The sequence below is a fragment of the Verticillium nonalfalfae genome, assembly GCF_003724135.2.
Source record: "Verticillium nonalfalfae strain VnAa140/NRRL 66861 chromosome Unknown scaffold_45, whole genome shotgun sequence".
Classification (NCBI taxonomy): domain Eukaryota; kingdom Fungi; phylum Ascomycota; class Sordariomycetes; order Glomerellales; family Plectosphaerellaceae; genus Verticillium; species Verticillium nonalfalfae.
The window spans coordinates 85,364-104,671 of NW_021167270.1; the positions used below are offsets into that span (position 1 = coordinate 85,364).

The 19,308-nt window shown below is 57.4% G+C and overlaps 8 protein-coding genes across 8 annotated transcripts; 3 read left to right on the plus strand and 5 right to left on the minus strand.

Annotated features, from left to right (window-relative positions):
- Positions 1 to 1,658: 1,658 nt before the first annotated feature.
- Positions 1,659 to 2,662, plus strand: D7B24_006395 (uncharacterized protein; the record flags this gene model as incomplete). Its single annotated transcript, XM_028640526.1, has 3 exons — positions 1,659 to 2,091; positions 2,202 to 2,297; positions 2,460 to 2,662. 3 exons carry the CDS (start codon positions 1,659 to 1,661, stop codon positions 2,660 to 2,662), a joined length of 732 nt encoding a protein of 243 aa, XP_028495277.1.
- A 476-nt stretch (positions 2,663 to 3,138) lies between these two features.
- On the minus strand, positions 3,139 to 4,103 carry D7B24_006396 (uncharacterized protein; the record flags this gene model as incomplete). The annotated part of the gene is made up of 2 exons (XM_028640527.1): positions 3,139 to 3,928; positions 4,015 to 4,103. The coding sequence occupies 2 exons, from the start codon at positions 4,101 to 4,103 to the stop codon at positions 3,139 to 3,141; spliced, it is 879 nt and encodes a 292-aa protein (XP_028495278.1).
- Positions 4,104 to 5,860: 1,757 nt separating this feature from the next.
- D7B24_006397 (uncharacterized protein) lies at positions 5,861 to 8,206 on the minus strand (the record flags this gene model as incomplete). The annotated part of the gene is made up of 2 exons (XM_028640528.1): positions 5,861 to 8,127; positions 8,194 to 8,206. 2 exons carry the CDS (start codon positions 8,204 to 8,206, stop codon positions 5,861 to 5,863), a joined length of 2,280 nt encoding a protein of 759 aa, XP_028495279.1.
- Positions 8,207 to 9,003: 797 nt separating this feature from the next.
- On the minus strand, positions 9,004 to 9,705 carry D7B24_006398 (uncharacterized protein; the record flags this gene model as incomplete). The annotated part of the gene is made up of 1 exon (XM_028640529.1): positions 9,004 to 9,705. The coding sequence occupies one exon, from the start codon at positions 9,703 to 9,705 to the stop codon at positions 9,004 to 9,006; it is 702 nt and encodes a 233-aa protein (XP_028495280.1).
- Positions 9,706 to 9,768: 63 nt separating this feature from the next.
- Positions 9,769 to 11,075, minus strand: D7B24_006399 (uncharacterized protein; the record flags this gene model as incomplete). The annotated part of the gene is made up of 2 exons (XM_028640530.1): positions 9,769 to 10,822; positions 11,017 to 11,075. 2 exons carry the CDS (start codon positions 11,073 to 11,075, stop codon positions 9,769 to 9,771), a joined length of 1,113 nt encoding a protein of 370 aa, XP_028495281.1.
- Positions 11,076 to 12,126: 1,051 nt separating this feature from the next.
- On the plus strand, positions 12,127 to 12,705 carry D7B24_006400 (uncharacterized protein; the record flags this gene model as incomplete). The annotated part of the gene is made up of 2 exons (XM_028640531.1): positions 12,127 to 12,162; positions 12,226 to 12,705. 2 exons carry the CDS (start codon positions 12,127 to 12,129, stop codon positions 12,703 to 12,705), a joined length of 516 nt encoding a protein of 171 aa, XP_028495282.1.
- A 615-nt stretch (positions 12,706 to 13,320) lies between these two features.
- D7B24_006401 (uncharacterized protein) lies at positions 13,321 to 16,192 on the plus strand (the record flags this gene model as incomplete). Its single annotated transcript, XM_028640532.1, has 2 exons — positions 13,321 to 14,413; positions 15,294 to 16,192. The coding sequence occupies 2 exons, from the start codon at positions 13,321 to 13,323 to the stop codon at positions 16,190 to 16,192; spliced, it is 1,992 nt and encodes a 663-aa protein (XP_028495283.1).
- A 465-nt stretch (positions 16,193 to 16,657) lies between these two features.
- Positions 16,658 to 19,018, minus strand: POMT2 (Protein O-mannosyl-transferase 2; the record flags this gene model as incomplete). The annotated part of the gene is made up of 3 exons (XM_028640533.1): positions 16,658 to 17,310; positions 17,365 to 18,808; positions 18,881 to 19,018. The coding sequence occupies 3 exons, from the start codon at positions 19,016 to 19,018 to the stop codon at positions 16,658 to 16,660; spliced, it is 2,235 nt and encodes a 744-aa protein (XP_028495284.1).
- Between the last annotated feature and the right edge of the window lie 290 nt (positions 19,019 to 19,308).

Below are 19,308 nucleotides of genomic sequence, written 5' to 3' on the forward strand. Positions count from 1 at the left end.
GGTCGCCTTCTGCTCCGTGCAGAGCATTATAGTAGGCGACCACGTGTATTTCTTTGGCCAGTGGCCCACCCCGTTGACACCAATAACGGGAGGCGCAATGTAAGCTTCGCTATCGCAGGGAGGAGTGGTCTGTCCTCCACGGGCATACTTGTAAGTAGAGCAGCAGCGGCGGTTCCGAGGCGGCAGAACAACAGACGTATTACTTCCAACGAGAAGGTGATATTACTCACGAATCTTGGCACCCTGTTTAAGTTATGAATCTAAACTTTCGGAGGGTTTCAACAAGAACATTCGCCTGGCAGAAGCAAGGAATGCACGACAGCCCTCTTCACGGCGGATTTTAGGGTTTGCGATCCGGAACCTCTGGCAGCTATAACCAACTTCTATATGACAAGCAATCTCCGAGACTTGCCGGCAATGCCGAGGCAGCGAGACTTTTCTATTTTCAGGGCAGTTACTGTTGCCAGCGCTGTCGCCGTGGTAAGCTATGCTTAAGAGTCCGAATTGGTTTCGCGTAATCGCCTGCTCACCGAGCACTCGCAGTTGGGTACGCGTCAGTCTACATGTACGTAGAGACTTTAACTCGTTTCCACTACGTCTCCGGTAGTTCTACTGTGACTTGGAGGGTGCTCGAACCCTTCTGCGTAGGCATCGTTGAGCCCTCAGCGACCGCATCGCGTTCCCTTGGGCTAGGCCCCTAGGAAAACCATCCGATAAATAACGAAAAGGATCCTGTAGACCTACCTGTTTCATTACCTCTAGAGGCCTTATTTGTTTCATATGTGCTTGGATTCAGTGGATAAATGCAGTCGGGGTGTAGTGCTCGACCCAGGCGGATAGCAATGGTGTTGATGCCGTCCACGATAGAAGAGTGCTGCCCCGGCCGTGGAGGATGTCAAGTACAACGAGGCAAGACAAGTCCGCTGGGCCCTCCACATGTACGTAACCCCACATCAATGTGCCTTGCTCCACGACTGCCGCCTATTTCCTTTCCAAGACAAGATGATTATCGTACGGCTGTAGACTCACCTTTTTCAAGATTCCTGTGCTGTCTCCGAATGCGCAGGTGCCCATGATAACATGCGTCGTCGAGCCCAGGGCAAGCGAGGTAGCAATGTCGCTTGCACTAAGCAACGGAGCAATGACTATTAGGTAGGTGGGTTAGCTAGAATCCGGTACCAGAGACTGGGAATCTGTATACCAAAGGTCTAGCCAAGCACTACTATACAACCTACGGCTGGTGGGACATCACCAGTGCTGAAGATTCAGACAGTTGTCCAGGCCGGAATGACGCTGGGGGCACTTGACTCAGAGGCTCAGTACATGCCCATCCTGCGTTGCGAAGACACCGGCGGTGAGATCGGCCGCGGCTCAGTTCCTGCACCTTACCAGGGTGTGGGCGCTGAGGCTGTGGGGTGTGACTGTTCCAGAAGGACACCAGGTGCTTGGGGAGATCTTGAGGATATGAGGTTCGAAGCCATTGTGGGATCCACCCCCACCTTATTGGTCCACTTGAACTGAGCTCTCCAAACCACCAAACCACCAAACCACCAGACCTGACCTCATCCTCATCGCTTCACCTTCCTCCATCCACCTCCCCATCACCATCAACACCGGCAACCCCACCGTCCCCTGCGACGCACCGAATACCGCCCAAGATGAAGCTCTCCCTAGCCGGCCTCCTCGGCCTCTTCTCCTGCGCCGCCCAGGCCGTCCAAACAACTCTGACGCTCTCCATTCCCACAACCTCGAACCTCAACCCGCAGACCCTCCCGCCGCAGACGCACGCCACGCTCTCGACGCTGCACGCCACGCACGCGGCCGCCCTCTCGCCGCACAACACGTTCACCTTCCGCAACCTCACCGGCCCGGCCTCCTACCTGCTCGACGTCCACTGCACGACCAACATCTTCGTCCCGTACCGCATCGACGTCGCCGAGGACGGCTCCCTCTACGCCTGGGAGACGTACCGCGGCAACGACTGGGACAACAAGGGCGAGGCCATCCAGGGCAAGGAGTTCTCCACCGGCGGCAAGGGCTTCGAGGTCCGCGCCGTCGGCGTCAAGGGCTACTTTGTCGAGCGGAGCAAGTGTATGTCCCCCCCCCCCCCTTGGCTTCCTCGATTATAAGCCCTTCCCAACTCCCCAGCGTACATTTTTTCGTCGCACGAACTAACCGCAACGGGTGCTCCCCGCGCGCAGTCTCGATTGTCAACATTGTCATGAAGAACCCCATGATCCTCATGGGCATGGTCACGATGGGCATCTTCCTCGGCATGCCGTACATGCTCAAGAATAGTGCGTACCTCTCTCTCCACTGTCCTTCCCTCCCACCCCGTGACCCGTCAGCGGGTCAGTTTGCAGTCTGTCGTCGGGTGCGCGAAAAGGGTCGGCTGCTCGAAACGGATCAGATCACGCGGCAGCACCAAGCAGCACGAATGTACTAACATGGCTCTGCAGTGGACCCCGAAATGCGCAGGGAATTCGAAGAGGCCCAGCGCAGCAACCCCATGAGCTCGCTGCTCGGCGGAGCGGCCAACCAGGCCGGCGGCGGCGGCAACCCCATGGGCAACTTTGACGTCGCGGGCTTCCTCGCGGGCGGGGGCTCCAGCTCTGGCTCTGGCGCCGCTTCGGGCTCTGGAAAGAAGAACGGAAAGAGGTAAAGCAAGGCCACGGGGGGATGGAGGACGCGCCGTCATGGTCGACAGCCGTTCGCAGGCGAATATTGAGAATGCGATATGTCTGAAGAATCTGTACACGAAGCAAGCGACAAAGGGGCGACGGTACGCTGCCGGACGGGACCTGCGCACTAGACACGGCTTGCAGTGGCATCATTCACAGGACAGTTATGCCTAGGATGAAGCAATGCGAAGCGCCTTTATAAACAAATTTCATATCCGGCCGTACACTTGTAAATGGAAGCAAATGCGAAGGAATCGAATTAACAACATGGACAGAGCTGACAGCGGTTAAGCCATGCCAGGCGCATTCATCTCAGAGCAGTTGACCAGTCCATCCACACGAAAATCAAAAATCCAACATCAGCCCAACTTCAACTACTACGCCTGCATGCCGTCGCTGGCGCATCGTTTACTCGCCAAAGTCACCACCATCATCCATACCGTCCTCTGCAGCACGATTAGCACCTGGGTGTTGTACATTGTTGGTGAGGGTCCTTACCGTATCCGTCCTGATACGCCTCGTCCTGCGAGTCGTTGAAGCTGTTCGCCAGCATGGCACCACCGAGCATACCGGCACCGGCACCGAGCATCATGCCACCCGCCATGCCCATACCACCGCCGCCGCCGCCTGGTCTCCTGCCGCCAGCTTGCTGATAGCCGGGGTAGCCGCCGCCGTGCATGGGATAGCCCTGCTGAGGGGGGTAACCACCATACTGCTGTTGAGGCGGGTAGCCGCCATACTGCTGCTGGGGCGGGTATCCTCCGTACTGCTGCTGGGGCGGGTAGCCGCCCTGCTGGGGGTAACCACCATACTGCTGCTGCGGCTGGCCGCCGTAGCCGTGGCCGGGGTAGCCACCCTGGGGCATATGACCGCCGCCACTGCTGCCCTTTACTTTGCCTAAGAGCTTGCCCATGAGGCCGCCGCCGCTGCTCTTGCCGCGATCTTCGGGACGCGGGGGCAGCTGCTGGGGGAAGCTGCCGCGCGTGTCACTCTGCTGCTGCTGCTGCTGCTGGGGCGGGCCGGCGGCCTGGGCGGGAGGAGGCTGAGAGGAGCTTGCGCCGGGCTGGGGGCTGGCGGAAGCCTGCGTGTAGGGGTTGTGCTTCACGTCGGAGGGGGTAGATGGGTTGTCGCCGGGGCGAGGGGCGTATCCGGGAGGGGGGCCATCTGGGTTGTCGTTCTGGGGCGGCAGCGCCGGCTCGGTGGGCTTGTCCCATTGGGACTGTTTCGTGTGGAGATTGACGTAGAACCTGGAAATGTGAGCGAACTGTCTGATCCGATGTTGCGACAGGCGCAGGCAGGTGAAAGAGAAGCTTCGAGGCTCGTCACTACTCACCAGGCGTTGTACTGTGTGTTCCAGCGCGCTGTCCAGCCAGGCGGAAGCTCGGGAGGGGGAGGCCCCGATGGCGCTTCGAAATCGGCCATGTGGGGGGTCAGAGGTGGACGCAGTTTCGATGTGAGAATGTACTATCGTGATTGCAGATTGTGGATGAGAATGCGCAACGTAGTGACCTGGCGCAGCCGTGGTGAAGGTTGTAGTAGGTTGACGATGATGCCAGAGAAAGAGGGGGGGGGGGAGAGAGTCGCGGAAACGCAGATGACGAAACCCCCGGACTTTTAGCACTCAGGCGCTGCCTGCAGGTCAAGTCAAGTCAAGTGGACTCTTTCCGCCACGCCTGGGTCCCTACCTAGGCTGAGGCAGTAGGGAAGCTCCAGGCTCGGAATGCGGTTGCCGACTGAGAAGTCACCTTACACCTTGTGCGTCAAGTTGGCCTTCGATTTGCCCCTCATTGCGTCGGAGACACCCCGCTATCGTCGAGCCACGGCCAATGCGCATCCACCGCCCAGACACCCCGGCGAGCAATGGCGCACTGTAGCATCGTCGCGACCCTTGTCGCCACGCCCGCCGCGCCCTCCAGCGCCCAGGGTAGCTCCTGCCACACGTTCCTGCACGCTGCACGCTGCACGCTGAACTCCGTCGTTCTACAGCGCAGCCCATGCCCCCTAACAGTCGCCCTGCGAAAAGCGACCCTCGGCCCACGCGTGCTGTAGGGTAGGGCAGGCAGGGCACCCAGACAGCCAGGGCCATGGTGTGGCTGGTGCAGGCCTCCAACGATGACATCGTGACCAGGCTTCGGGCCTCAGCTTTTTCCCGTCCTCGTCTCTGCTGGTCATCATCATGTGGCAAGCCCATCCAAAGAGGAAGGCAGGGTGTTTCCCCCCCCCTTTTGTTCCCGTCACCTATCTGCCAACCAGAAGCGGTGTGCCCCCGAATCAGTTGTATCCTCATGGCCCAGCCTGGTTCTTCTCGCCCCCTCCCCCCGCGTGCCCGCCAAGTGAAAACACCTCCTCACTAGCCTTGGCCTTCCTTCCCTCTGTCCCTGTCCCAACACGGACGGTTTGCTTTCCCCCCAGCACCATGGCCACTGTGCGCTCCTCTCGCCCAGTGAGGGCGGGATCCCCCATCTCGATTCATCCGCCGCCCGGGGCGTAGGAGGGAGGGCTGCGCAAGCTGGGGTGGCGCAGCCCACGGAAACTGCACGGTGGGCCATGTCCTGTACTGTGTTGAAGGGAATCCCAGAGCAGAGCCTCACTCGCTTCTTTCCAGAACGTCCCCCATTCTGTAGACCACTTTTTTGACATGAAGCTGAAGCTGAGCTCGACCCATCGTATCGTCCATGTGCCTGGCTCGGTTGATGTCCGAAGCCCCCCCCTCCTCCCCCTTCCTCCTCCTCCTCCACGCAGGACACCCAGCCCCTCTCGGTGGACTCCTTGGCTGGCCTCGTCACTGGTCCTTCTGCTCTACGCACCAGCATGAAGCTCATTGCCCAGCAAGTCTAAGTGGTGGTGCTAAGAAGCGTGCCTTTCTTGATCCTGCACATCATTCGCATTAGCCACTTGCCATGTGTAGTCGTGGAGCCCAAGAGAACCATGCGACAGCCAAGACCAGACGGACAACGAATCAATGATGAGTTCAAACTTGCATTCCTTCTAGATGCGTTTCGCTGCCGGTACTCAGTAACACCAAAAAGCACCCCCGTTCCCGAGCGCTGGAGGTCCATGGTCGACAAGACGACGTCCCGATCCCGGTCCCGATCCAACGCCAAAACCGACTCTGACAACGAAAAAAAAAGAAAAAAAACCCCCCAGGAACAGAAAGAGACGTAGAAGACTGTTCCTCATCAAGGCAAGTCCCGATCATCACGACGCCTCTCCCCAAAGAGATACGCCGCTTCCATGCAATACCCGCCACTCCCGTTCCGCATGAGCTTCTCGCTGCCGTAGCAGATAATGGCCGCGTCCACGATACCGCTGAGTATGTTCTCCATGGCGCCCATGACTGAGAAGCCGATGAAGCTGGCGACGATGCCGACAATGTAGGCGTACGCCGACCCGCGGGTGCCCATGCCGTCCGACGCCGCGATCCGTAGCTGCTTCGCCGTCATGACCCAGCCTGCGAACCCGAGCGCCGTGGCCATGATGAAGCGGGTCGCGTAGAGGAGCATTTTGGCCAGCCGGTACGGCAGCGTGGGCGACCGGGCACCGCGCAGAGATGACGTGAAGACGTGTGGCGTCAGAGTCGTCGTCGGGCGCCCCGGCGACAGGAACTCCATGCGACTGAGACCACGCGCGGCCGCCTGCAGGTTCTGCGAGTGTATAGCGCCGTACGTAATGGTCAGGGGGTTCGTCAAGGCAGCGATGGGCGTAGGGATGATCCGTGAGCTGATGGCTTCAATGATATTCGACAGGCTCCTGGGAAGAACAAGCAGAGGGGCCCGGATCATCAATGCCAGGAACGTCTGCTCGCAGATGCTGCCGAATATCGTGGTCAAGGCGTGTCCCATAGCAGCCATGACAATGTCGTTGGAAGACGGCGCAGGCGCCGCCATGCGGTGAAAGTACCATTGCGATACTGTCGCCGCTGTTGTCGCTCGCTGCACCGAGTTGATGACGCCGACTGTCCACATGTACATGAGAATGAACCAGACGCCGAGCCACCAGCTGGAGACCCGGATGACAAACCGTGCGAGGCTCTTGGAGAAGTAGCCACCGAGGAAAATGCGCGTGAACATGCCCATCCAGATCCAAGTCCACACCACAATCAACGCCAGACAGGCAAAGCCCAGGACGAGAAGAGCCGAGTTGGCCGCCAGGATGCGGCTCGCGAATTCGAGAATATCCACCGCCTGCCTGATGCTGTGACGAGCTTTGATGACGAGGAAGACCCAGACCACACAGCTCACAGCTGGCACCAGAGAGGCCCACCGCAGTGCGCGGTCCTGGAAGCTCGCCCCATGCGTTGAGCCCTTGAAACTCGACACGAACGCGTAAAGCGCAAAGGTGCCCATGATGACGGGGACGGCAACGACGATGAGGCCCGCAAGGGGGCGGGCGAAGGACCGCAGAGCCGCAAGCCAGAAAAGCGCCACGATGACCGAGATCAGAGTGTCGACTGCGAGCATGTGGAAGGATGCGTGCAGTGTTGTGTAAATCGTGTCGCCCATGCCCTTGCGTGTAGACGTATGCAGCCACACCAGTACGAAGGTCGAAAGCAGGGCTGCAAGAAGAATGAGAAACGCCCAGGCGAAGAAGGGGTCGTACTTGAATATCTCGCCCTCGGCTAGTGGTACAGTGGCTGGCATCACCTGGCTCTCCGCCTCGGCTTCCTGTTGCTCGTCGTACTCGGACTCGTTGGTTGACTCCCTACGAAGCATGAACTTGTTCCGATCCGCCTTGCCCTGGAACTTCTGGAAGGCGGGTGGGCTACTGTCGTCTTCCAGCTCGCCCGTCAGCGACGCTGGGGGATCGTCGTATTCCGTCTGGGACTCTAATCCGACGTCGACCATTTTCGGGTTTCCTTCGGAGCTGTGGTTGCTGTCCCGGTCGGTCGCATCTCGTTGCACATCTTCCGCCTCTTCGTCGATGGCTCCTTGCCCCCTGCCACGCCCGCTGAAACTCCGTGTGCCGTTCCAGCTGCTGCGAATGCCCCTCCTTATGCTCCGATCTTGATAACGTCGGCTGTGGCTGCCTTCGTTGCTCTGGTCGAGCGAGCCACGGCTCGCGTCGGGGTCCGTCTCCGTGCTCTCGGCAAGCTTGCTCGCAGCGGCGACGCGACGGGACCTCTGCAGGGCAAACAAGTCGGCCGCATCCCTGTCGCGCTCGTCCTCGTCGTCATCCTCCCGGTACTCGTTCAGCGTGCTGTGGAAGAGCGGTGCATCCTCGCGGGCCACGGACATGCGGGAAGCGAAGCCTAGCTGCCCGAACCGTGAACCGCCGGCAACGTAGGGATTGCCGGTGTACCCCCTACCGAGAAAGGAGCGGCCGCCGGGGTTTCGTGTCGATCGTGCGTTCCGGTCGGAGGGCTGTCGAGGCGGGCTGTCGCCGTTGTCGAGCTGTCCGCCGAAATTGGATATCCTACTCTGTGACTGCGCCAGGAAGCGCGAGGCATCTGCCCGACAACGTCAGAGCAACGTCTAACAGTGAGTGATGAGAGGTCACGGCGCGGGTCACTCACATTCCGAAAACATGGTGCTCCAAACTCCGGGGACCACCTCCCCTCTGGAACACGAGCGTTGTTTGCCTTCAAGTATGCCTTCGAATGGCCCAGAGTCGACTTCGGGGTGGTGATTGGGAGTCCAGGCAGATAAGGCTGGAGGAGGGGGGAGCTGCCTAGCGATAACAAAGGCGATGGCGGTACGGCCTCTGGGTGTATTGGGATGTGATGGCGAGAGTTCAACAACGAAAAGAAGACGCAGGAAGAGTATGTATTGTTGGTGCAGAGAAAGCTGCAGTCCGGTGGCCGTGCTGTCACCAGTTTCAATCGAGGGTCATGAGGTTCGGATAGACAGTCGCAAGAAGAGAGATGAAGGATGGCGAGTGACCGATTGCCGGAAACAGGTCGGTGAGCCAATACGCCAGTGGTGCCAGTGCACCCAATCCGCATGACTGAATGACTAGGTAGGAATGACTGATGACGGGACGGCAAGTGCGCGGGACCTCTCCCCTGGACTGAGCGCCGGCCTGAGCGCCGGCCTGAGCGCTACGTGACGCTGCTGCAGCCTGATGGGCCCCGCATGGAGCACTGCACAGGTTCCAGTGGTCACTGTCTCCACCCGACGGACAGGCGAGCACTGATTACGGCATCCACGTACTGGAGATGTTTTGTCATCTATCAACTCCATGGTTTGTGCTACTTTGTCTGTCTCAGTGGCTTGCTGGTCAACATGTATTTCTTACCGCCTCACTCTCACCCGTGCCCGTGTTCGTTGCTTCTCATGACTTGAGCAGTCTTTCATGACGCTTCCTCCACATTCGCTTGTCTTTTTCAGCAGGGTATGACACAGGTTCGTTGACAGCAGCCAGCCGGGACGAGCGACACATATCCATCCTGTCCTCCCCCCCCAGACACGATGGACTGCTCGACGCCCTTGGTACACGGCTTCGCATCCATGCTCTCGTCACCCACAACCTGAGGCATCTCGACAGCGACCTGGTCGGTCTTTCCTCGAAGGTGGGGGGGGACTATGATCGGCCAGAAATCATTAGTGGTGTGCACATCCCACCTGCACTGTTCGGCAGCAACAGTCTCGCGATATTGCTTCGCAAACGTGGTGACTCCTTTGCGCGCAGCTCCCTCGCGCTCCGACTTGAACTGCACCAGGAGGCTGAATGTCGACCTCCGATCACTGACAAAGGTCGTGCCGTATGACGATGATCGCTTGGGTGGAACCGGGTTCCAGTTACCCAACTCCTTGCCATCTACTTTGCTCCCACGGAACTGGCGGTGGAGAATGGCAGGCGTAAAGCCGCCCCAGCCCATGCACACAAGTCTCGGAATACGCCATCGGGGGATCCAGCCATAGAACGTTTTGGCCTTGCCGGGTCTGCAGTCACTGAAGGAGAAAGCGAATGCCTTGCGTTGGCTTTTCTTGAGCAACACGACACCTCTTCGGTAGATTTGGTCGAGCTCTATGTTACGACCGCGCTCGATGAGAGGGCCCAAGAGGGCATAGTCGGCTGCTTCCATTGGCCCGTCGTAAGAATGGCAGTAAACGACAGAGTCGCCACGTCGAGAAGACTCATCAAGGCTCTAGTTTTGGTTGAAGTACTCGACGCTGGACTCATCATCGTCTTCTCCTTCATCAGTGGCCCGAGAGAACTCGCTCGAAACAATGACCCAGACCTGGCGGTCGACCAAGCTGCCGGGACTCGGCATCGGGTAGGCTCTCGAGGCCAAGGTTGCTTCTGTACCATCGCAGCCGGTCGGATTGAGGGCCATGTCGAATCGAGGGTACTGGGCTTGAGGATACTGCTTCCAAATCGGTTCGGGCTTCTTGCTACGAATCTGCGGAGCAGGTTCAACAACGTCTTCCTCGCCAAAGTGCCAAGTGTTGTTTCTGAAGGCCTCGTTGTCGAATACCCAGCTGTAAGTCCCATTCTCATGAGACAAGCCGTTGATTGCACTGTTGTCTACAGTATTGATCTCGCAATGGGCTTTTCCAAAGTTCCGGTGATTATTATCTTCGTCGGTATGCAGATCGTTTGTTTGATCAATATGATACACGCTGTCGGCTTGAGAACCGCCGGTGTATGAGTCGATCTTCTGGAGCACCACAAGACTAGAGTCGTCTGCGTTGCTCGAAGCCGTGTCATCAGCGGTCGTATCTGATGACCCGTCTTCTGAAATGCCGTCGCTCAGAGCACCTTTGGGAATACTATGTGCGGCAAAGCTGGGGTCGTCTTCAGCAAGCGAGACGACTCGTGTTCCACTCTTTGAGCTGACTTCGCCAACAGAGCTTTGCGACCCGTCATTATCAAGACCATGGATGAGACCATCGATGGGTGGCTTGTTGGTGAGAGTCGGAGGTGCAATGCCGCCGGAGCCTTCATCAACAAGTGAGGCATATGCGTCGTCGCTGCTGAAACATTCATCTCCTGCAACGAATTCGAGTGTAGGTAGCAGTTGAGGTTCGTGCATAGGGATTCCAGCTATGTCAACGCGTTCAACAGAGTCGTCGTCTTGCCGGGTCTCAGGTTTAGAGTCATCGTCCATCGTGGCGTTTCCGACACCGGTTGCCTTGGCGTGAGTAGTATGTCCCATGGCACCTGAGTCTTTGATCGGAATCTTGAGAGAGCTTATGTCGCTGAGGTTGTCAAATCGATAGCTCAATTCCCGCTCAGTAAGAATGGACAGTGCCCAGAAGAGAAATTGTCGGTGCAGTGCAAGTTAGGCCGTTCTTCGAGCACATGTTAGTTGGCGTCCGTGTAGATGAAGAAGCAGGGTAGAAAGCGGACAACGGAGCAGAAGAACTCGGTAGAACCGAAGTAAGGAACTTACCCGTGGATGAAAGTTAACGAAGGGGCGTCGAGGCTTGGATGTAGTCGAATCCAACCCATACTCCGAGTGAGGAGTACCAAAATATGGTCCACTGGGACGAAGGACTTTCGGCCACACGTCAATGATGCTGTAGTCGTGTCTGCGTTGACAAGATAAGCTCTTCTAAGGTACCTAGGTAAGGTTAGGTACCTTAGGTGTAGGTACTGTAGAAGGGAAAGTTGGTGCCCAGGTAACGTCGGTTATATTTGGCAAGAACCCCCCTGGTGCGTCTCTGAAGCTGTCGTGGAAAGAACTTCCGGTAAGGGCAGGCACGAACGACTTCTGACAGGGCTGTACAAGTCGGAGTCTTTTCGTTCGGTTGCAGCAAATTTCTTATGAATATTCCGCTCGTGACGAGAGTTCGCATCTCTTCATTCCACAACCTGCGCCCACGCACTATAATGGCCTGGGCTGCGTGCCCTGAAGACAAGTGCCTGAGCGGATCATTGCGGAGGTTGTAGAGTAGCTTCACGAGGTTTTGCATCTCATATCAATATAAAATAAGTCACCATACCTTCTTCAAGCAACACCAGTTTAGCATTTTGACATGCTTGGTACCGAGATTGTGCCAGCACTCGAATTGGAGCCTGGATGACCCCGTTTACAGGCACGATGCTGCACCTGCTGAGGTTCTTCTGCACCTGTAACTATCTAGGTAAGTAACTTGTGGCAGGCCAGCTCGAATTAATCAGAGATACAACGAATTATTGATCAAGCCTTTGGCTGGTCCATTTGCAATAAATACCTTGTGATGCCGCGGAGTCTCGGGACACTTGACCACTCGAGGTGTCAGGTCGCTTATCGGAGTATCATCCCTGAATGGCGGGGTCTCGGAGAAACACGACAGACGGCGCACTACTAAACCCACGATGACCTCGTGGTGGATGTCCGGGGAGTTTCGGGGTACCGGATTGCGCAGGATGAGGAAAGAATATAAGAACAAAAGGGACCTTTGACAAGCTCAAATTCACTGATGGACTCGCGACGCCCATTCTCGCTATCATTATCACCAATCGCCCTCTTTCAACCGTCCTTTATTGTGCTCTTATTACAATCCCCACGCCGCCAACCATGACAGTTAAGCCGCTCGGCACGCCGCCGACAACTGTGAGCCTTAGTTCCATAGCTCTGCCATTGCCCCCATCAGCTTTCTTTTGCTTACAGTAACAGTTTGCCGAGATCACAGCTCAGGAGAAATCACTGACGCTGCCTCACTTTACCGCTGAAGATGCCTTTGAGATCGGCGTCTTGATCCGGAATCGACTGAGAGAAGTTGCGGAGCAGGCGGCAGTGATCAACATCACCCTCGCGAACAACAAGCAGTTGCTATTCCATGCCACCTCAAGACCAGGGACTGTGCCGGAGAACGACAACTGGGTTGCCCGCAAGAGGAACTTTGTCCTGAGATTTGGATGGAGCTCCTGGGCGGGCCACAACCTCTTTGACAAGGGCAACGAGGAGAACTTCAAGGCTCGTTTCCAACTGGGAGAGACGGCTGGCGACTACGCAATTCATGGTGGTGGCTTCCCTGTCCGTGTCGACGGTGTTGAGGGGCCGATTGGCGCAATCGTTGTGAGCGGGCTGGCACAGGAGGATGATCACCAGGTTATTGTTGAGTCCTTGCAAGCTTTCCTGGAAGCGCAGAAGTAGACTGAACGTGGTCTGTGGACCCAAACTAGAGCCCATGTCATAATTGAGTGCGATTGTTCCACGTTGCTAACCCTTGCTGATCAGAGAGGCCATCGTCTCTCTTGACGAAGGTGAGATGGCCTAACTTGCATATGACAAGTCGTCCAAGCGTCTCGATACAGCCATAATGGGAAGGTGCGAATAGTGTACGGAAGGAATGCTTCGACGAAACACCAGATCCAGTGCGGCTCCCCCTTCCACCCCCTCCGAGTTGGCTGTGCAAGGGGATTGTGCGAGTCAGCTATCAACTCCCATCCAGACATGCTCGTGGCAAAGCATCACCATTTGAGCAATACCTTCCGACATTCCCAGAAGCTTATCAATCAAACAGCCCCGAACCCCTCTCAGATCCGGAATGATCAGCCTGTAAGAATCGACACCGACCGAAGGCCGACGTTGCGGCATGGCGTGATGCTCCCGCATGTATCGCAATACGTCGATTGCGCCATCGGTCAACGACCCGCGCACCCCGGGATATGGCCCCCAATAGCAGTATAAGTCAACTACGAATGCGTATGAGTTGGCAATGTCTACACGGCTCGTTAACACAGATTACACCAGTGCGCCTCTTTCAATATGCCTACAGAGTTCATCAGTCTCACATTTCCAAATGGCTCTACGGAGCTCAACCCCATTCCGGGCGCCGGCATTGACCTGGACTACCTGATCCGGTACGCCCGAAGCCTGGACGACTATGAATTCAATTACACCCTGGTGCCGTACGGCTCATCCTTGTATGACCCTTTCACCGTCGGCGCAACAATCGCGGCTGTAACGAAGAAGCTCAAGGTCATCATTGCCCTGCGGCCGAACACGTTGTACCCCACCGTCGCCGCCAAGGCCCTGGCCACGCTCGACCAGCTCAGCAGAGGTCGCGCTGTGGTGCACTTCATCGCCGGCGGCAGCGACGCTGACCAGGCTCGTGAGGGTGACTTCCTGAACAAGGAGCAGCGGTACGAGCGGTTAGAAGAGTACATCAAGATTCTGCGTCGCGCGTGGGCAACTGCGGAGCCCTTTGACTGGGACGGCAAATATTACCAGTTCAAGGATTTCAGCAACGGGGTGCGGCCGTTCAGCAACAACCACATCGACGTCTCGGTTGGCGGCTCCTCTGACGATGCGTACCGCATCGGAGGCGCGCTCGCCGACATTTTCGGCCTCTGGGGCGAGCCCCTCAAGGAGACGAAGGAGCAGATTGACCGCATCTACGCCGAGGCCGAGAAGGCGGGCCGCACCGACCGCCCGCGCATCTGGGTGACGTTCCGTCCCATCGTTGCCGAGACGGACGAGCTGGCCTGGGCCAAGGCGCACCGGACGCTGGACGCGCTCAACAAGAACAGCCCCAAGGGCACCGGCCTCAATGCGCCGGCCGCCGGCGCGCCCCAGAACGTGGGATCCCAGCGTCTCCTGGAGATTGCCAAGCGCGGTGACGTGCAGGACCGCGCCCTTTGGTATCCCACGGTGACAGCCACAAACGCGCGTGGCGCATCAACGGCGCTGGTCGGTTCCTATCAGACCATCATCGACTCCCTTCTGGACTACGTCGACCTTGGCGCGGAGCTCATCTCCATCCGAGGGTACGACAACTACAATGATGCTGTCGATTATGGGCGGTACATCCTGCCAGGCGTGCGGGCTGTCCTGAAGCAGAGGGAGCAAGGCACACATGGTGAACAGGGCGCGAATGGTGCTTCCAGCTGATTCGCAGGAGCTTGATAGTCGCCAGATCATCGACAACATGGCTGAGAGGCAGGTTGAAGGTGCTTTCATCGTCGGACATTCGTGGGATATCTCGGCGAGTGCAGTGCGAAGGTAGAGGTGTCGAATACAGTAAAATTGCATCTTGACGTATATGAATCATGGCATGGTGAAACGTCTACAGTTGTTCGCTGCTGTGCTCTCTAGAGTACCAATCTGTCTTGCCTTGGGTCAGTATGGGGTCAGCACTTTGGACGATCCTTTGCAAGCGTATTCTGGCAAGGTAGCTGTGATGGACTGTCAAACATCGGGCTTTGATACAGGTGTTTCGACTGCGCGGACCGGGACAGCCTGCTTTTATGGTCCACGAGCAGCCAGTCTCAGGCTCATAGATGGCATGGATAATAACTGCATGGCTGGATGGCTGGATGGCTGGATGGCATGGAAAGCCGGGCCAGTCTCGGCACGCATGCTGGTCTCGGATGTCAATGTCGCAATGGGGGGGGGGAGGTTCCCTCGCTTATCATCTGCCCAACTTGCGTCACCGATAAGGACGGTTCAGAATGGAGAGAGCCCCACACGCACCGCAAGCACAGCTCGTTGGGACACGGACTTACAGGCCTACAAGGCTCCGACTACACAGCACTTTAGCTCGTGACAAGAGCTTCCATCATCACCTGCACGGCACATCGACAACCCTCCTGATCGACCCATCTCACCCCATATACCGCCTGGTCGTCCATCGCTCCTCTTCTTCTCTGACACGCAAAGCACAAGATCCATTCGAGCGTCTCAATCGCACCCTTCGACCTCCATCACCACTCGCTATCGCCGCCACGTGCTCTCCACAGACGACCACCTCACGATCACCACCACTTCATCCTCCCTCACCACACAATCCCTCCCCATCATGTCCTCACCACCTTGGGACTACATCGCCAAGCTCGTCTGCATAGGCGACTCGGGGTGTGGCAAGTCCAGTCTCACAATCCGCCTCTGTGAGGGCCGCTTCTCCCCGCATCACGACGTGACCATCGGCGTCGAGTTTGGCTCCCGTATCGTCCCCGTTGGGCCCCCTCACTCCCTGCCGCCGCCGCCACCAGCCGCCATCCCAACGACCGACGACGACGCCGCAGATTCCGCCTCCTCAACACCCCCAGCCAACGCACCGGCAAAACCAGAAGGCCTGCCCGAACCCCGCCGGGCGCCCCCGCCCCCCTCCGCCGCCGACGCTCCGCCCCCGCAGAAACACATGAAGCTGTCCCTCTGGGACACGGCCGGCCAGGAGACGTACAAATCGGTGACGCGGTCCTACTTCCGCGGCGCCTCGGGCGCCCTCCTCGTCTTCGACCTCTCGCGCCGCCAGACGTTCGAGCACGTCACCGACTGGCTCAACGACCTGCGCCAGATTGCCGAGCCCGACATTGTCGTCATCCTCGTCGGCAACAAGGCCGACCTTGCCGCGACGGGCGACGGCAGCAGCGGCACCGACAAGCGCGAAGTGTCGCGGGTCGAAGCCGAGGCGTGGGCGCGCAAGAACGGCGTGCTCGAATACGTCGAGACGAGCGCCAAGAGCGGCGAGGGCGTTGAGAAGGCCTTCATGCGGGTCGCCGAGCGCATCTTCTTGAATATTCAGGCCGGCAAATACGACTTGAACGATCGCCGGTCGGGCGTCAAGGGGCAGACGGCGGGCGGGAACAAGCAGATCCTGCTGGGCGATGCGGCCAAGGTTGGCGGCGGGTGCTGTTAAAGAGCAAATTGCTGCGAGCGAGAGCAGCTGCTGAATTTTCATGTCTTGTCTGTATTCGACGAAATACCCGACGTCGATTTGTTCGTTGATTGCCGTTGGTCTTCCCACTGTGTCGCCTGCAAAGGCGTGTACCATTACTCTTCGTCATAGCGATCATCAATTCAATCGAGTACAATCTTGGAGACTCCAGTCAGAAGAAAAAAAAGAAAAAAACGGTTCTCATCTTGCATTAAAGTAGCTTTGAGTTGGCTGTATTTTTCCTTCGCCTGTACGATTTGCCCAAAGCGCAGGAAACTCCCCATGCCCCAAGTGCCTCCTTCCGCCCTTGTCTTTACAAGTTGTTGAAGAGGTGGATGAAAAAAAAGTCATCATTCATCCGTAGCTATGGTGCCATTCTTCTCAGGACTCTCATCGTCCCGTCAGTATCGTATCACGGTCATGTGATATGAATCGCAATGGGAGACTTTAGACGATGGGGTCCGAGATCCTCCACTTGTCAGACCACCTCAGGTAGCTGAACTGCTTGTTCGATCCAACCATGCCGAAGCAAATGGGGATGAAGTTGATGTACAAGCCAATGATGACAAGGTAAAGAACTCCGTAAATGGCGTACTGGATTGTCTTGTTCTTGTTGCGCAGGAACCAGTCGGCAAGGAAGCCGAACGTCAGAATGGCAAAGTACAGCGCAGGGTAGTAGTGGTGGACGTAGGTCACACGGGCCATGGCCACGAATGGCAGGTAGTGGAGAACCCAACCGATGACCGGGTACACACCAGCGTAGTGAATCTGGTCGACCTCCTTGTAGTTGAGGTCGCCAAAGCCACGCTGCCAGCGGAGGACATACCAGGCGATGACGAGACCAAAGACGCCAAGGCCCAGGGTGGTGCCCCAGTAGACGAAGGGGTTGCCAAGGAGGAAGTACTTGACAACAGAGTCGTCCCAGCTGCACATCCTCAGTCCGACGTCAAGGATGGGCCACTGCCACCAGTGCGAGGCAAGGTCGTCCTGTTTATCGGGGTCGGGAACGAGGGCATTGTTGGAGGTCATCATGGCGACATTCAGATGGATAAAGTCATGGATGAAGGGGGACTTGTAGACACCAGGGTCGCTCTTAGGGACTGCGAGGTGGTCAGCTTGATTTCAGGCGCCTTGCAGGTGAACGGTACACTTACGCTTGTCGTTCCAGTGGGCTTCGACGTTCCAGTGAGTGTACGTATCACGGGGGTTGTTCGTCTTAGTACAAGTCACCTCAATCTGTTTGAAACCCCATTGAGGGAGATTCTTGTTGCCGGCGCGAAGGTAGCAGCCGAGCACAGGGTGCTTGAGGCGGAACGCGGTCGTCAGGGTTCGAACCCTGCTGCGGTCGCGAGAGGCAGCATCACGGACAACCTCGATCTTCCAGTGGTCCTTGGCGTCTCCAACAGTCAGGTTGCCGTAGCAGGAAACTTCCTTGTCCGATTTGGTCATGGGAGCGGCAATCTCGTGCGAGTGCAGGTTGCGACCAGTCTGAGCATGGATGAGACGGATAGTGGTGCCGTCAGCAATGTAGCGAGGCTCAGCCTCGGCATCGTAGGGCTCTTCGTCGCGGTTGGGGTAGAAGAACCAGTCATTGTTGGTGTCCTTGTGGTGGTAGCAAGTAACCTGCTGCTGGTTCGAGCCTTCGGGGTAGGTCTGGACGTGGGAGTGGAGTAGACCACCACCATAGCCCATGTTCTTGATAGTCGCACGAGATCCGTAAGCAATCTCAAGAGGGCTGTCCTTTCCGACCTGGGTACCCTTTAGGTTGGCCTGAAACAAGGAGCTCATCTGGGCATCGCCGGGGCCGGTGTGGTCGAGGATGGCGAAGTGGGCGGCGAAGGAGAGCATGTAGACCAGCAGGGGAATGACGATGAGACCAACGACACGGCTGACAACGTGAGCACCAAGGGTCGTGACAGGCATCTTGGTATCGCCAAACTTGTTCCAGAGGTCCTCGATGGTGTAGAGACCAACGAGAGAGGTGACGAAGAGACCGACGAGCTTGACACTGCAGACGCAGCCGATGCTGAGACCAGTCAGGAACAGCCAGAGGAACCACTCGGGCTCAAAGCTGTTGTAACGCTGGTTGTGGAATTTGCTCCAGCAGAAGACGGTGAGCACGGTGCCGCAAAGTAGCATCGAGTCGAGCAGAATGAAGCGGCTGATGGTGGTGTACGAGTTCTCGCACAGAACCATGAGGGTGACGAGCCAGACAGCAGGGCGACGCAGCTTCAGCTCGCGGGCGGTGTAGTAGGCCAGAGGAATACAGAGAATACCGAAGAAGGCGTTGAAGGCGCGCATAAAGGTGTAGTCGACATCGGCCGGGTACTTCTCGCCAGACTTGAATTCGAAGGAGCCGTTGTAGCCAGCAAGAACGCCAGAGAGACCGACGAGCATCTTGCCCAGAGGCGGGTGGACATCGAAGTAGTATTCATGCTTGATGTAGTGGCTGCCGAATTTGCCGAAGTGCGCTTCGTCCCAGGTCACGATGTTGCTGAGACCAATCTTGTAAAGACGGGTGAAGACAGCCACAGCCGTGAAGAGGAGGGGCGCGAGGATGAATTCCCACTCGTCGAGGAAGTCGAGAGCGGTGGGTTGCTGGAGACCATACGTCAGCAGATGTACAAGACACAAGCGGAGCAGGCGTGATATTCATCATCAATCACATACCTTTTTGGCAAGCTGTTTCTTGTTGTCGACCTCGGGCTTGGCCGTCACAGGGACGGACTGACCGGCGGCGATGGGACGCCTCCTGACGCCATCGCCGACGTCAGCGCCAGAGGCGACGACGGGCTTACTGGAAGCCATGTTGGGACGGTCTGAGATGCCGGATGACTATCTAGACGAACAAGTCGAAACACAGCAGAGTGTTGACACCTGCTAGGGGACAAGGCGGATGGAGAGTGGCGCGGTCGGCGAAGGCGCTGGTGGAAAGGGGGGGGGGAGCTCGTAGCTCTTCGGCTCGAATTGAGGATGTGAATGATCGGACGAGTCAGAAACTCAAGGACAAAAGGGACCAACAAAAGGGTCAAGGAGAAGTTGCCGGAGCAGCTGACGACGATGGATCAGCAGCAATTAAGGCCCTTCCTGATGAGAAG